Source organism: Poecilia formosa, unplaced genomic scaffold (genome assembly GCF_000485575.1).
Source record: "Poecilia formosa unplaced genomic scaffold, Poecilia_formosa-5.1.2 Scaffold49, whole genome shotgun sequence".
NCBI lineage: Eukaryota > Metazoa > Chordata > Actinopteri > Cyprinodontiformes > Poeciliidae > Poecilia > Poecilia formosa.
Genome location: NW_006799988.1, coordinates 1,019,753 through 1,035,686, shown reverse-complemented (window position 1 = coordinate 1,035,686; position 15,934 = coordinate 1,019,753). Strand labels below are relative to the sequence as shown.

Below are 15,934 nucleotides of genomic sequence, written 5' to 3'. Positions count from 1 at the left end.
ATTATCTCTTGTCCTCTGTGCATAACTTTACCATGTGAATTTTCCTCAGACTCTGCGCTCAGCAGGGAAAACCTACATGGTTTTCTTTGTGCTGGTGATCTTCCTCGGCTCCTTCTACCTGGTGAACCTGATCCTGGCCGTGGTGGCCATGGCCTACGAGGAGCAGAACCAGGCGACCATCGCTGAGGCCTGGCAGAAAGAGAGGGAGTTCCAGCTGGCCATGGAGCATCTCAGACGAGAGCAAAGAGTAGGTGCAAGATTCTCCTTGGGTGTGTGTGTGATACGATGTAAGGACCATTTTTCCAATACTGTACTGTGAGGACTGTTCCATATGGGGCCCAAAGCCAAAGCCCCATAAGAAGAGGTGTTGTACTTGGGTTAAGGGTAAAGTTTGGATGTTATGAGTAAGATTTGGTTAAGGTTAGGATTAGGAATAAACTAGTAATGATTAGGCATAAATGCAGCTACTAAAAGGAATAGAAGTCAATACAAAGCCTTCATTTTGCATAGAAGTACAATCTTCAGAGTTGTACATATACAAAGATGTGTGTGTGTGTGTGTGTGTGTGTGTGTGTGTGTGTGTGCTTTCAGTTTTCAATTATAAATTACTCTGTCGCATAATTTCTGTCTGTTTGAAGTTGGCAGCCAAAAGACAAGCACAGGAGACAGACTCCATTGTGTCGCCGGAGTTATCGCCGTTCTGTCTGAAAGCAGGAAGTATTCGCCGCAGCAGCAGTAGAAGAAGAAGATCTCACAGGACTCTTTCAGAAGAGACAGCAGCTGAAGCTGCTGAGGAGAGGCTGGAGCCAGTGGATGAAATTGTGGTACAACAAACAAGTTTCACCCAGTTGTTGAGGTTGTACCCTACATTAGCTAATGACTTCCTCCCGTTTGTCTTTCTCTCTCTGTAGCCTCCTCTGTCCCCTCTGCCAGTCCACCCTCTGCTGGCCACGCTCTCCTCTCACCCCCTCAGCACCAGGAGAGCCAGCCAGAACAGCATCTTCAGCTCCTTCCGCCCTCGCAACAACTCGGAGGCTGACTTCGCGGACGACGAGTACAGCGTCCACGGGGACGTCTTCAGGAGTCGCGCCAGTTCGACCGCAACGCCCTGGAAGAAGAGGACGGGCAGCGTCAGAAGCCACTGCTCCCAGGTGTTGACCCCCAGCCTCAACATCAACGGACGACTCAACGTCTTGCTGGACCAGAACGGCATCGCCGCCATGGGTCTGCTCACCCCGACCTGCGTGCCGACTCACAGCATGGAGAAGTTGAAGGAAGAAACAGTAAGAACAGAACAGACAAAATACCCAGGTGTTTCACATTAAATGGGAGAAAATAAGGTTAAAACGGTTAATCGCCTTAATCACGGTGAATGAAGATTAATTGATTATTGGACTAATCATCAACTTGGCTGATTAGAAATTGATTAATTGCAAGGTTTCCCCCAGAAAACCTGCTAAGCCCGGTGGTTGGGTGCTATGGTGGTCATTCATCCAGCGACCTGTTGAATTTTTGAGTTAAAAAATGTTTAAAGTTGACAGGAAATTTGAAAATATCACTTTATAGTTATGTATTATTGAAAGATTGGAAGACTAATACCTGAAACACCAACTATAGAATCTTAAAAAATGCAAACATTTTAAAAAGACTTAAATAAATAAGCAATGCTTAGCCTGGTGGGGGGCACAAGTAAAGCCTGGTGGCCCGCCAGGCTTACAATACACTGGGGGAAACCCTGAATTGTTAGCTGGAGTACACAGACTCCACAAAAGGTTATCTTCTGAATCAACAACTTATTTGGAAGAATAACTGCAAAATATATATACATTTTATAATTAAGATAAAAACACCTGAATCTGTAAATATATTGTACCCAAAACTCTTCAAGTTTTAGCTTCACCTGGTTCAAATTCACCAAATGAATCCTATTGTATTGCATTTTAAGCAAAAAAAGTTTATTTTTTTATTTAAAAAGAAATTTTATGATTTATTTGCATCTTTTAATGTATTTTAGCATCGCATTAAAAAAGTCATAAGAGGTTAATTAAAAAAATCTGCAAAATGTGCCAGTTTTTTATCCGATTATTCAGTTGGATAATTAGGAGAAAAATCAATTATGAAATCAGTTGTTAGCTAGAGCCCTAAAAGAAAACAAGTATCGACCAAAGCAATATATTGGAGGACATTTATTTATTCCTTGTCTGCCAGAAGCCATGCAGCGGAGTGGATCCGGCCCCCAGGCCTCTGCTGCAGCCTTCGCCCAGCGTCACAGAGCGCTGCTCTGTGCGCAGGAAACGAACTCACAGCTCCTTCAGCTTCTTCAGCGACGCCATGGAGGGTGGGTCCATTTCACTCCTCCAATAATATCCAGGAAACTAATTGAAAAAATTATTATTATTATTTATTTATTTTTTTTACTTTTCCACCTGATTCGGGTTTCTCTTGCAGAGCTGGAGGAATCAAGGCAGAAGTGCCCCCCTTGCTGGTACGCCTTCGCCAAGAAGTATTTGATATGGGACTGCTGCCCCTGGTGGCTGAAGTTAAAGGAGTGTGTGAAGTTCATGGTGATGGATCCTTTCCTGGACCTGGGGATCACCATATGCATTGTGCTGAACACCCTGTTCATGGCTCTGGAGCATTACCCCATGACTGATGAGTTCAACACCATGCTGTCAGTGGGCAACCTGGTAAGAGACTCTTCAGCGATAGGAGCTGGAACATTTCCTGCATTCAGCCCACTTTCCCTCAAGTGCTGTCAGGTTAGCAGATACGAGCCGGCTGAAGAGGAAAATGGTTTTCAAAACTGATATTGTATTTCAACAATTGACGAGAAGGATGGGGTTTTTTTTAGCTTCTAGGATGATGGGTCCAAGGTCCTGTTGTTGAGACATTTGCCTTGTGAGAAGCAATGTTTCATCAGGAAATGGTGGGCAGATTTAGTGTATTTGTATAGTAAAAGTTAATAACACTATTATTATCCCCTCAAGTAGGGGTGGGTTCTGTTGTCTGTAAAAAAAAGACTCTACTTTACGGTAAAGTAAAGTAAGTATTTTACCTAATACCTACTTAGGTAAAAGTAGGTATTTTGTGGTTGCCAGAATTTCACAGTGTTTTTTTTTTTCTTTTAAATTTAGAGTTTTATCAGGATATTTTGTGGCAATATTGTGATTACGATAAAAGTGACCTTGAGAACCATTTTATTACTTGTATTACACAACACCCAGAAACACAAGCCAAAGGATAATCAATGAGGGACTAACATCCATCATTTGTTAAAACGACTCAAGCATTGTTAACGTCACAGTTGGCTATTTTATAAACTTTAAAACGTCTTTATTTTTGGACGAAGCACACACAAGCCAATGTTTGTTTACACAGGAAATGGAGGTCTGGGTTATTGATCCTCATAACTTTAGAAATTTAGAACTGTTCCTTTCCTGTTTATTTTGTTCAGGGCAGTAACTTAACCCTTTTTTTTCATTGTATGCAATTCTTGGGTTGCAACGTTTTAAAATTGCACGATTGATTGGGCCTTAAAGCCTAAAAAGTAGACATTTTGCAGTAATTGATGAGGAAACTGTTGTATTTTTAGAGGTAGATACGAATTAAAGGGTTTCTAATCCAACAATGTTCCTCTGTGTATTTTAAAGAATTATAATGCTGATATAATATAGAGCAAATTCTTTCCAGGTTTTCACAGGGATCTTTACAGCTGAGATGGTGTTGAAGCTCGTTGCCCTGGACCCATATTACTACTTCCAGCAGGGCTGGAACATCTTCGACGGCGTCATCGTCTGCCTCAGTCTGATGGAGCTGGGCCTTTCCACAGTGGAGGGACTGTCTGTCCTGCGCTCTTTCAGACTGGTACAAGAAACCTTCCGCTCTCGGATTGTGTTGCATTGTTCCGCTTTGCATTGTTCAGATAGATAATAACAAACAAACAAACACATGTTTATCTGTTCTTTATCCATCAGCTAAGAGTGTTTAAGCTGGCAAAGTCCTGGCCTACTCTCAACACTCTCATCAAGATCATTGGGAACTCTGTGGGCGCCCTGGGGAACCTGACGCTGGTGCTGGCCATCATTGTTTTCATCTTCGCTGTGGTGGGCATGCAGCTGTTTGGCAAGAACTACCAGGACTGCGTGTGTAAGATCGCCTTTGACTGCCAGCTGCCCCGCTGGCACATGAAGGACTTCTTCCACTCCTTCCTGATCGTGTTCCGGGTGTTGTGCGGCGAGTGGATCGAGACCATGTGGGACTGCATGGAAGTGGCCGGCCAGCCTCTCTGCATCCTGGTGTTCATGTTGGTCATGGTCATAGGGAACCTGGTGGTAAGTCACAAACAATTACTTTGTTCACTTTGACCTATAGTCTCACACATGTTGAGAGTAAATAATTCTGTTTTAGCTAGTTGCAAAGCTAAAACTAAAGGAAATGACATGTTAGGAAATGTCCTCAAAGCTAAAGTTAACGGATCTGACACACTAGCTTAGATAGAGGCTAACAAAAAGAATGACAAAGTTTTGTTTAATGCCATTTTGTCCTGCTAGCTCCTAAAGGTAGCATGAGAAATGGACCAGCTGTATTTTGGTAATGAAATTCAACTCACTGACTCTTCTTCAACCTCATACATCAAGAACTCAGCATGGAGAGATGATAATTCTCCTTGAAACAGTGTTTCAAGGGTCCTACTCCCAAGAAAGTTCACTTTTCATAGTGAACCATTTTGTGCACCTACGTCACGTCTGATGTTGTCAGTTTAGAAACGAAGCCAAGAGACGCATCTTTTTTTTTTTTTCATTAAATCCTTATTTCACCATAAAACTACACTGTACTCTTCAATTTAGGAGCAGAGCAGAACACCTCAGTCAATTTAGTTACATTCAATTACACAAATAAAAATGTCTATTTATTTATTCTCAACTCACAATTTCCTGGTTTTAATCCTGACGTCTCAGACGTGTCGATAGTAATCCATGGCAGACATTTTTAGAGTTTGTTCTCAAGCGAAAGATGACTTTCATCCATAGATTATGAATTTCAGGTGATACTAGAGCACTTTGATGGAAGCATGGTACTTTCATGTACAGTGGACCTGGGCGGGTTAGGAGCCACAATTAGATCAAATCTGTAAATACTTGAGATTACCTCTGGAAACACTTATGTCTGATTGTTTTAATAGTTTAAACATCAAATATAACTTAAATCTGCAGCGGGTACGTTTTATAAAAAATACTGATTTTTGTGTTTGTTGAATTTGTCACCATATTGTGACAGTTTGGTGTCAGACAGACAATATGTGAAAAAATCGATCTCTTCCGCCTTCTCCCAGTGCTAACTAGAAATGTTTTTATTTAATAATAATAATAATAATAATTATAATTATAATAATTATAATAATAATAATAAATTTAATTTATAATGCACTTTTCATTAATAAAAATCTCAAAGTGCTACATGGTTCATCTAAAAACATAAAATCAACAATCAAAAACAATAAAAAAAAAGACTGTCAAATAAAAGTGGAGAAGGCTTGTCTAAAGAGGAAAGTTTTCAAACCAGTTTTAAAATCGGACAATGATTGCGGGGCTCTCAAATAGTCCGGGAGAGAGTTCCAAAGACGAGGAGCAGCCACAGCAAATGCTCGATCACCCATAGTCCTTAGTCTTGATCGAGGAAGATGGAGAAGATTGCTGGATTGGGATCGTAGGGGTCTAGAAGTTGAGTGTGAAGTAAGGAGATCCTTCAGGTAATCCGGTGAGGCTCCATGTAGACAGTGATGGGTGATAAGTGCAATTTTATACTGAATCCTATAAGTTACAGGAAGCCAGTGAAGATCGTAAAGAGTTGGTGTGATGTGATCAAATTTACGAGCTCTCACTAGCATCCTACATTTTACATTTTAATACCAATGTTATTTTTTTATACCCTGCAATAAGTGACCTTACAACTAAACCTGTCTTTTGAGAGTTGACTAAGTTTTAGATGTTTCCATTTCCATTTTCATTATTTATCTTTGGTTATGAATTCCAAATCTTTGAGGTTGGAAAGCCTCCGCGTCATCACCCTAATCTTCAACTCCTGCCACTGATTCTCTATCAGATTCAAGTTAGGACTCTTTCTGGGCCTCCACAAAATACTAATATTACTTCCAATCAGAAGAAATATGTTGGCAACATTAAAATATTGCTTCAAATCTGCCAGCGGGGTGAATAATTATGGGATAAACTGTAAATATTTTGGGTAGGGAATGGAAAACTCTTGGATTATGTGTCTTTTTTTTTCTCTCTTATTAAAAATGGTCAGGGTTTATCTTAGTCAGTCACATTAAACTCTTAATACCTCACACATAAGAGGCAGACTTGTATTTAAGACGCGCTACTGCTTCTTCTAGCTGGTGGAAAAGCAAGAGAGCGGCCGGTCGGCATGTAGCGGTTTCTGTTGCATTGTTTTACGTGCAGATCTCATTAGTGCCTGTCGGCTGCCATGCTAGGTCAAAAATCCACTTAAAACTGTTCTCTTATTGGATTTCACTGCACAGAAACCTTCTGTAGATGATAATCGTGAGGAAGCAGACTATCTAAAGGTTAATCCAGGGTGCTTTGGGGGGGCGAGAAGAGGCTGTTTATCACAAATCATCCCATAACTGTGTGGCTCAGCAGCTAAAGATGATCCTTACCAACTGTGCGTGTCACACACACGCACACACACTTCCTGTTCTTGTGTGTGTGCGTGTGTGTGTGTGTGTGTGTGTGCGTGCGCATACAGCCCACACACACCAAGCCAGCTGACAGATTACTTTTATGTCGTGTCCTTTGTGCCTTGACTTAAAAGGGGGATGAAACAGCTGATTCCATATGTGATCATATATTGTTGAATAACCTCCTGAACTACCAAGCAGGATTTAGCGATGTTGACAAATACGTGAGACACGTCCGGTATTATTTTTACTCACTCCTTTATGTGCAAAGCCTGTTTCACATTGTGCTTTTACAGCACAATTGCACAGTGAAGATATGAATATGATTTAATCTCAATAACTCCATTCTTGCTCTACTTATCAGCTTCTGACAAGTTTTCATTCCCCATTCAATCGTTCAATGAACCACAGCCAGTTTCCCTGTCCCTGCTCAAGAAAAGCCTCCCCTCAGTATGATGCTGCCACTGCCATGTGCTTCTGCCTGAACCATAAATTCTCCCGGGAGTTATTGTGATAAACGACAACATTTGTTGTTTTGAGAGAGCTTTTCAAGCAAAGTATTGATAATGTAATGGCAAGTCTCCAAAACCAATAAACTCTGATTTTATAAGGAACACTTGTCACTGGAACTGGAAGATATTTCAAATATCCAAAATAAAACCCAACAACTATAAAAAAAAATGGAAATGAAACCGTGAATAAAGTGGATTATAAACAGAACTGTCCTTCAAAAAATACTAAGCATTAGAATGGAAATTATCGAGCTCATTTTAATTTATCAAGTTAAGTTTATTTCTGTAGCGCATTTCAGCAGCAAGGCAGATCAAAGCGCTTTACACCATAAAAACATCATGCAGACATCACAAGGTTTCCTTCAGAAAAATCACTAAGCCCGGTGGTTGGGCGCTAATCCAGCAGTCTGTCGTGTTTTTGAGTTAAAAATGTTTTAAAGTTGACAGGAAATTTGAAAATATCACTTGATAATTATGTGTTATTAAAATATTGGAAGATTAACAGCTGAAAACCAACTAGAAAGTCTTCAGAAAAAAACGTTTTAAAAAGACTTACAAAACATAAAAAGAAATGCTAAGTCTGGCACAAGTAAAGCCTGGTGGCCCGCCAGGCTGATGATACACTGGGATAAAACCTGCATCAACTATAAAACAAGCAATAAACATTACATTCTGTCAGATACCATAATTAAAATCAAATATGTTGATCAATATTTCAGTTTCTACTAATCAAAGGCCGTTCTAAACAAGCGGCTTTTAGCCTTGATTTGAGGACCTCTGTTTTTCTGCTTACCGTGCGATTAATTGATTAATTGCATAATTTATTGCAACAGGCTTACATATGTCATGTTCTGTTCAGAGTGATGTTGTAAGTAGCTTCGTGTTTCACATAAAATCCCACAAGATATCTCTAAGTTTGCGGATTTAAAGTGATCAAATTTGGAAAGCTTCAGGATGCACCGATGCTTTTTGAACGGGGTTTTAATTGAAAATCTGTATTCTTAACAGAATTTGTCTAACCCTTGTATAAAATAACATGTTTTTCCATCCCCAGGTGCTGAATCTGTTTCTTGCCCTGCTGCTCAGCTCCTTCAGCTCCGACAACCTGTCCGCTCCTGAAGAAGACGGCGACCTGAACAACATCCAAGTCGCCATCGGCCGCATCCACGCCGGCGTGTCGTGGCTCTGCGGGAGCGTCGTTGACCTCTTCAGCCACGGCTTCAGGAGTCAAAAGCAGAAGGCCAAGGAGGCCGGTCAGGCTGAGCAGATGGTCGGAAATCACATAGAGAGCAACGGGGGGATAATCGGAAGCTATGGAGAAAAGTACATCCTGCCTGAAGAGGATAGTTACATGACCAACCCCAACCTGACCGTCGTGGTTCCCATCGCTCCTGGAGAGTCCGATGTGGAGTTTCTGGAGGAGGAAAATTCAGAGTCGTCAGAGGATGAGGACAAGCCGGTAAATTCAGATTCTCTGGCATTTTATATTTTGTTCTAAAAATAATTTTTCAAGAAAATAGGACTTAAAAAACTCTGATTCCCTTTGCTAATTGGCTTGAATTCTATAAAACAGTATCTATTGTTTGTGTTTGATTTTGTTTGTGTTTTGCGTTGCATTATTCTGCACAACAAGGCTCCTGCAATGTTACGACAATGTTGCTTCTGACTCGCTTACAAACTGCTAAACAAACTCCAACATAACCTGTAACCTGCTGCGAATCCTCTCCGCTTTCATCTTAACTCTGAGCACCCGAAGAAAATTTCACTCAAGCGTTTTGTCACCTCACACAATTGTTAGTCTTCACGCTTTAAAGCTAAAACTTAGTTGAAGCTTCTCCTAATTCATTTTCTTACATTCGCTTCTGCCAGAAATTATACTGACTGTGACTGAACTGAAATAAGTCCAGATATCCTTTGGTGGATTTTCCCAATTTTCCCACATTTTGCTTCTTTTATCTGAATCAATAGTTTGCTGAGGGGTTACAAAGGATCAGAAGGGTCTCGTTGTACAAAATTGTTCTGGTGAGATCCTGGAAAGCTGCTTTAGTTTAAGGATGGGCACTTTTAAGAATTGTTTGTTTTTAGCAATTTTTTTCTAAAGGTGTGGAACAATTTTTCTGGAATTTTAACAGGGCTGTGTACCACTCGGTGTAAAGCAAAGTTGGTGAACTCACACGCAAAGATGTGTACAATCATCCTCTTTTAGCTTTTTATGTTTTGTCAAAAACTTTGTGCTTTATCACAATTTTATGCAATAAATAAATTTAAAGTAGAACCAATAGCCCTCAGCTGTCACTCAATTAGCTCTTTGAAGATCTTTAAATTTTCTTAAAAAATATTTGAACAAACAGAATCATGTAGATCAAGAAACACACCAGGGATTTAAAAAAACAACCTTGAGGCTGAATACAAATGCATAACAAATTTAATTTTTTTTTGTAAAAATATGTTTGCACGGAACTGTAACTACTTTGAGTACAACTATGACTATTAATTAGTAGTGCAATTATTTGTTTTCCAGTTGAATTGAACAGGAGATAAATGACATTAAAGGGGAAATGTTTGTTTTTTTATGATTCATCATTACCAATTTTTTTTCTTTTACATCACAAAATCTAACATTGTAAGAAAGGTTTGTAGATTGTTTTGTCGCTACATGGGCAATGCGTGGTTTTCTGCACTGTGAGCCAGCTAGCTTTAGCAGTTAGCTTAGCTGCACAAATAAAAAAAAAAGCTGCATCTTTGTGGAATGGACTCGCAGGCCACAGTTTAGTTATTAAGAAAACTGTAATTCCCACAGTAATTATATGTTTTTGTTTATTCCTTTAAAAAAAATCTAACAAGTTAAGCCCTGCATCCCCATTCCGCCATCGCTTTCCAGCTAGCTTAAAAGTGTGTTGGAAAGCGGTATCCGGAGCGTGAGGCGTGTGTTGAGGTGGAGGTTATCTGTCTGTCTGCCTGCCTCTCTCTCTGTCTGTCTGTCTGGCGGGCAGACAGGAGTGGGCCAGATGTGAAGCCGGGCTTTGTAGAACAGATTAAGCTCCCACAGCTGAGGAGAGCCAGACGAGGCCAGGCTGAGCCGAACAGCCTGCTGTCTACGCTCCACGTCACACCGCCCTCCTTCAAACCTCCATCGGCTTAGCAGAGCATCAGCAGCTGCTCACAGTTCAAAACAAGGAGTTCTGCTTGTGTAGAGCGTCAAACGCACGCACCGTTGACAGGAATACGGCTGGTAATTGGTTAGTTGTAAAAAAAAACAAAAAACAAACACGTCTTACACGTTAGTAATTCAGTTTTGGAGATATTGTTGTTGCTTGTCTTGATGTTGTCACACCACTGTTGTTTCTGCGCTGTTAGAAAACCAAAAAAATTGTCATGCTGGTAATCTGGTCCCTAGGTCCTGTGATTATTCCTGGATTAAACTTCTTCGTACCCTTTTTATTGGATTGAGTCTGCACCTCCTTCCTGAAAAAATCATTGGAAATATGTTGCCCTTACTAAACAGGAAAATCTCATCAAAATTGACTCTGAACAGCATCCTGGTACTGCGGTTTCTGCACCATTTTGCATAGAACGGTGCGGTAACTTTGGCTAACCTTCTTCTCCAGGAGAAGATCAGCCTTTCAGAGGGCAGCACCGTGGACATGAGGAAGCCTGGAGAGGAGGAAGACGACCTATCGGAACTGGACGATGACAGTATGGAGCCGGAGGATTGCTTCCCATACTGTGAGTAAGCTTCGTACAACTTTCTGAAGAACTGTCATATTTAGAAATAACATTATGGTGTTCACCTGGAGAACGGCCTGCCCTGGAGATGCAACAGTAAAGCTGTCTAAGATAAGGGACAGAGCAGACGGTGCTCTTTAGGAAGCTGAGGTTCTCCACTGTTTGCAGCTAGCTGCTGTATATCTTCTGTAAGTCCATAGTCGACATCTCTTCTGCCATTACCTGTTGGGGTAGCAGCATCAAAAAATGGGACTTAAAAAAGCTAAACAACTTGATGAAGAATGCTATTTCTGTGATACAGACAATGCAGCAAGTCTGCATACACAATCTGCATGATGTCTGCCCGTCCTTAGAAAGTCTTAAATTTATGCATCTAAAATTAAAGCCTTAAAAAGTCTTAAATTCATAAAAATGTAAGTTGGACATAAATGCGTGGATCACAGGTCTTAAATTTTGTCTTGGCAGGACTTTTTATGTAGTTTTCTGTCACACAAAAGTTTGAATCACTCAAGGACATCTTCACTTTGTTTTGTGACTCGAGGCAGTTGAGGCTACCGCCATCTAGCTGCTAATATACTGTTGTAAACCAGCTAGCAAAAAAGCTAGATACCCTGCTTTTTTGCGACTATTATAGGTAAGTGCAAATTTATTGCCAGTTTGTTTTCGCCACTGGCTCACTTCCCTCACTTCTAGCCTGCAGTCTGATCCAAAAAATACATTTAAGCTTGACCCTATGGCTGTAGAGAGCAACATGCACAAAGACGCACAGAGCCACAAACAAACTTCAGAAATGTCATAATTTATGCTATGCTGTAATACTGCAGGAGCCCCAAACCATACCTTATATTTCTATATTTTTTTGGTCTTAAAGATTAATTCAAGGTGGCATTTAAAAGGTCTTTAAAAGTCTTCAGTATTACGTCCTGAAACCTGCAGATACCCTGACCTATTCAGACAGACGTTATGTTTGACACTCTTGGCCTAAGCTGTGTTTGTGCAGGTTCAGCAAAAGATCAACCACAAGTTGTAATTGGAAACTATCAGTCTGAACAAAACCCGAGGGGGAACTAAACGATGACGGTAGCCTCTTGCTACATGAACGTTTGAATATGTTTGAAATCACTGCATCAGTCAAATGAAAATTTTTGTTCAAAGCCACTTTTGTCTAACCTCCGTCTTCGATGTTGCGTCAGTGTGTCTGAGGCACTGTTCGTGCTGCGACATCGACACCAGCCGTGGCCTGGGCCAAGCCTGGTGGAGGCTGAGGAAGACCTGCTACCAGATCGTAGAACACAGCTGGTTTGAGACCTTCATCATCTTCATGATCCTGCTCAGCAGTGGGGCTCTGGTAAAGTCTGTCCTGATCGGCGGTTAGCACCAGCTGGAAATGTTTTCATGCTCCAGCGATCTGATTGGCCGGTTGTCTTCTTTTCCGGCAGGCGTTTGAAGACATCTACATCGAGAGGAGGAAAGTCATTAAAGTGATGTTGGAGTACGCCGACAAAGTCTTTTCCTACATCTTCGTCCTGGAAATGTTCCTCAAGTGGATAGCATATGGCTTCAAGAAATATTTCACCAACTACTGGTGCTGGCTGGACTTCCTCATTGTGGACGTGAGTGAATGTCTGGCTATCGTTAGTGTGATTATTTAATCTTTTTATGAAAGGTTCCTGTTTTGTTTTTTTAAACACTTTGGTATTTCAGGTTGAGTCATGATTCATTTCAATATAGCTGCATTTTCTGTCGGGTTGGTGCTTCATTTCAGTGCGTTGCATAAGTATTCATAACTCTTTTTGTCACATTACAATCACAAACATAAATTTATTTCTATGAGATTTCATGTGATGGTACGAAACAAGTCCATGATTTTCACTTTTTTTTTTTTTTACATATGAAAATCAGAAAAGTGTTGCAGACGTATATTTTCCTTACCTTACCTTTATACTCTGAAAAAATCTCATTGCAGCCAATGCAGCTTTCAGTTTTCACATCCTGCATCAATAGCTTGTAGAACAACTTTTCACTGCAGTTGCATCTGCAGATTCTTTTGGGGAAAATTTTTCTTCCAACTTTGCAGATCTATAAACTGAAATTTTGGTTGAATTAAGGTTAACAAAGTATCTCCAGTTTAGTCACTGTGGAGTCAGTTTTCTTTCTAAATATTCCCATCTGGATTCAGATCAGATCGGCTCTTATTTTGCCACTTTTCCAATAACAGTTAAATTTGTAGTTATGTCTGAGTCATGCATCTCTGCAGCTCCTCCAGAGGTAAAATTGGCCTCTTGGCTGCTTAGAAACTTGAGATATTATTTTGTAACCAAACTTTTTCATAACTTAACAGTTTGCTGTGTTCCTTGGTCTAAATAATATTGTTTGTTTATTGTTTTATGCATGTGGAAATTTACTTTGTGTAAATTAGTTTATGTCTGACAGGCAGCTGGTTCACAGGGTGTCTGCAAATGCACCACTGCACACTTCTTTTTAATTTGAAAACTTTTCATTGACTTACTTCCTTATTTGTGTCGATATACCATCCATCCATCCATCCATCCATCCATCCATCCATCCATCCATCCATCCATCCATCCATCCATCCATCCATCCATCCATCCATCAGCTTCTGCTTAACACACAGAAGCTTGTGGTTGTAATGTGACATAATGTTAAAAGGTTCATGGGTTATGCATAATTTTGCAGTGCACTGTATTATCAGAAAAAGGGTTTGACTGTTTATTTCTAACAAGTCTAAGTCCATAAAATGTTCAACCCCTGTCTTTACCAACCCTTTAACTATTTTTCTGTTACTGAAGAAGCTAACTAGAGCACAGCTTACCAAACTTTTCTTTGCCATGTACCCACGAACGGCGTTGGCTTCTAGCTGGAGACGCCTTTTGCAAGTCCACAGACAATTCTACAAAATATGTGGAGAAAAATCAACTTTTAGAATGTTTTTCTTGCTTTAATTCACTATATATTGGTCATTACATTTGTTTAAATGCTGCCTCATATCTCCTAATATGAGGTTTCTTGTGCATGACCAGGAGTTGTGGTGGAAAATTTTCCTGATAATAAAATTTCACCACAATTCTATTGATTATAAGAAAATATGTAATATTTTATATGTATTACATCAAATTTGATGTAATTTCCACAGACGTTTTTGCAGCAGTGACCTGTACAGCTACTTGCATCTTTTGCTTGACAGACATTTTCCATTTCTCATTTGCTAAGTTAGCTTCAGGAGCAAAGCGGCTCGATACATTTGACTGGCAGGCAATCAGAACGATTAGCACTGCAAATCACATTTCAATAAATTATTTTAACTTATAATTTAGGATAATGATTGAAAGACATTACATTAAAATTTTTAAATCTAAAATAGTGGTGATTTAAAAACATTTTTAGTTTTGCTTTTTTATTTTCTCAACTTCCCTCCAACTTTCTGAGGCCCCGACTTTGAAAAGTGGAGTTTCCGAAATCCCACACTGGAACAATCATACATGAATTATGATCCTTTGTGTCAGGATTTTTTCCCAATTTTTTTGTTATTTTCTTAAGGCATTAAAAGAAGGTAGGAAAAAAAATTTTGTTGTAAAAAAAGATTTTTATTTTATTTTATTTTATGTAGGTGATAAATTATAATTTTCTCCAAATACAAAGTTATTATTTGAAAAATACATCAGTAGTATTGTTCTTTAGGGGTTATCTGATGTCACAATTTCTTTTTTACCTACAAGAGTCGTCTACAGTAGAAGGAGGGACCGGGTCAGTCAGCATGCTTTGTTGTCTGTCAGCCATATTGGATTTAACAAAAATAATTTCTTGCATTTGCAGCTGATGGCCAGAAGTTGATGGTGTATTTTATGATGCATTAGTGTCCACTTCAGTGGACTGTGTGCATTTATAACATAAAAATCCACAAGACGCACAAGAAAATGGCTTTTAGACGGCTGTCCACTGTAGTGATCACTATGCATGAAAGGGTTACGTTTCACTTACTGTAAATCAGTGTGGCTTTGTGGTGCACACATCCAAAGTGGTCGAGGCGTGCAGCCACAGGCCTGACTTGACCTCTTCTGATTTCACCTGCTGTTACACAGATCGCCACAGACCGCACTATTGTTAGGGTAAGTTGCAGCTAGCAGGTCAAAGGTGAGTGTGGGATCTGGGATCACACTCAGCCCGTGTGTTTCTTCTTCACTTGCATCTGCTGCTTTGTTGTGATATTAAGGCCTCCGTCTTGTCTCTAAGCGAATCGATTGGGTATGAAATGCGAAGAGAACAAAACATGCTTGGCTTTTATATCAAAAGCAAATGCAGCGCCATGTGCTCCGAGGACTATCTACAGAAGATCTTGTTCATGCCGTGAAGGACAATAAAGTTATGAAATGTGCCTGATCATAACAGGACCTTGCAACAATATTCATACTCTTTCAACTTTGCCACATGCAACCTCATGTCTGAGGCTGTTTCACATGGAAGGTTTAAAACATGCAATCACTCTGTGATGTAAAACTTAGAAAGGCCCAGTCAAAGTCTAGGCCTAAAGCCAATTGATCATCTTTGCTGAGACCTGAAAATTGACGTTCACAGACATTTTACATCCAATCTGATTGAGTTTGAGTGATTCTGAAAAGAGGAATGAGCAAATCCTTAATCAGAAAAGACGCAAATCCCCCCAAACACCTGCAATGTGGCTGCAGCAAAAGGCGTTTCAATCGCTGTGACTGTATCGACTCAGATGCAAATCAGAGATCCAAACGCATGTGATGCTTTATTTCAGATGTTTAGTAGTACAAAAAATGTTGTATTAGTATCACTTTCCTTCCACCAGTTTGTTATGCGTTGCATTGCGTTAGTCTGTTGAAGCCTTGAAGTTTGTGGTTGTAATTTAAGAAAATGTGGAAAAGTTTAAAAGTTATGGATACTTTTGCAAGGCACTGTGCTTTTTTATTACTGTAATTTTTATTTGTGTAAATTTATCGGTTGAATTAAC

General features: G+C 39.9%; 1 protein-coding gene across 1 annotated transcript in view; it reads left to right on the top strand.

Moving 5' to 3' along the window:
- LOC103138370 (sodium channel protein type 4 subunit alpha B-like) overlaps positions 1–15,934 on the top strand; it is a 57,259-nt gene that overhangs the window by 19,448 nt on the left and 21,877 nt on the right. Inside the window, exons 10-20 of the mRNA XM_016671772.1 lie at positions 50–247; positions 639–824; positions 912–1,283; positions 2,209–2,338; positions 2,449–2,687; positions 3,691–3,864; positions 3,975–4,331; positions 8,267–8,671; positions 10,821–10,938; positions 12,132–12,286; positions 12,378–12,551. Of these exons, the coding sequence (XP_016527258.1) occupies positions 50–247; positions 639–824; positions 912–1,283; positions 2,209–2,338; positions 2,449–2,687; positions 3,691–3,864; positions 3,975–4,331; positions 8,267–8,671; positions 10,821–10,938; positions 12,132–12,286; positions 12,378–12,551 (2,508 nt within the window). The remainder of the gene's footprint in view (positions 1–49; positions 248–638; positions 825–911; positions 1,284–2,208; positions 2,339–2,448; positions 2,688–3,690; positions 3,865–3,974; positions 4,332–8,266; positions 8,672–10,820; positions 10,939–12,131; positions 12,287–12,377; positions 12,552–15,934) is intronic.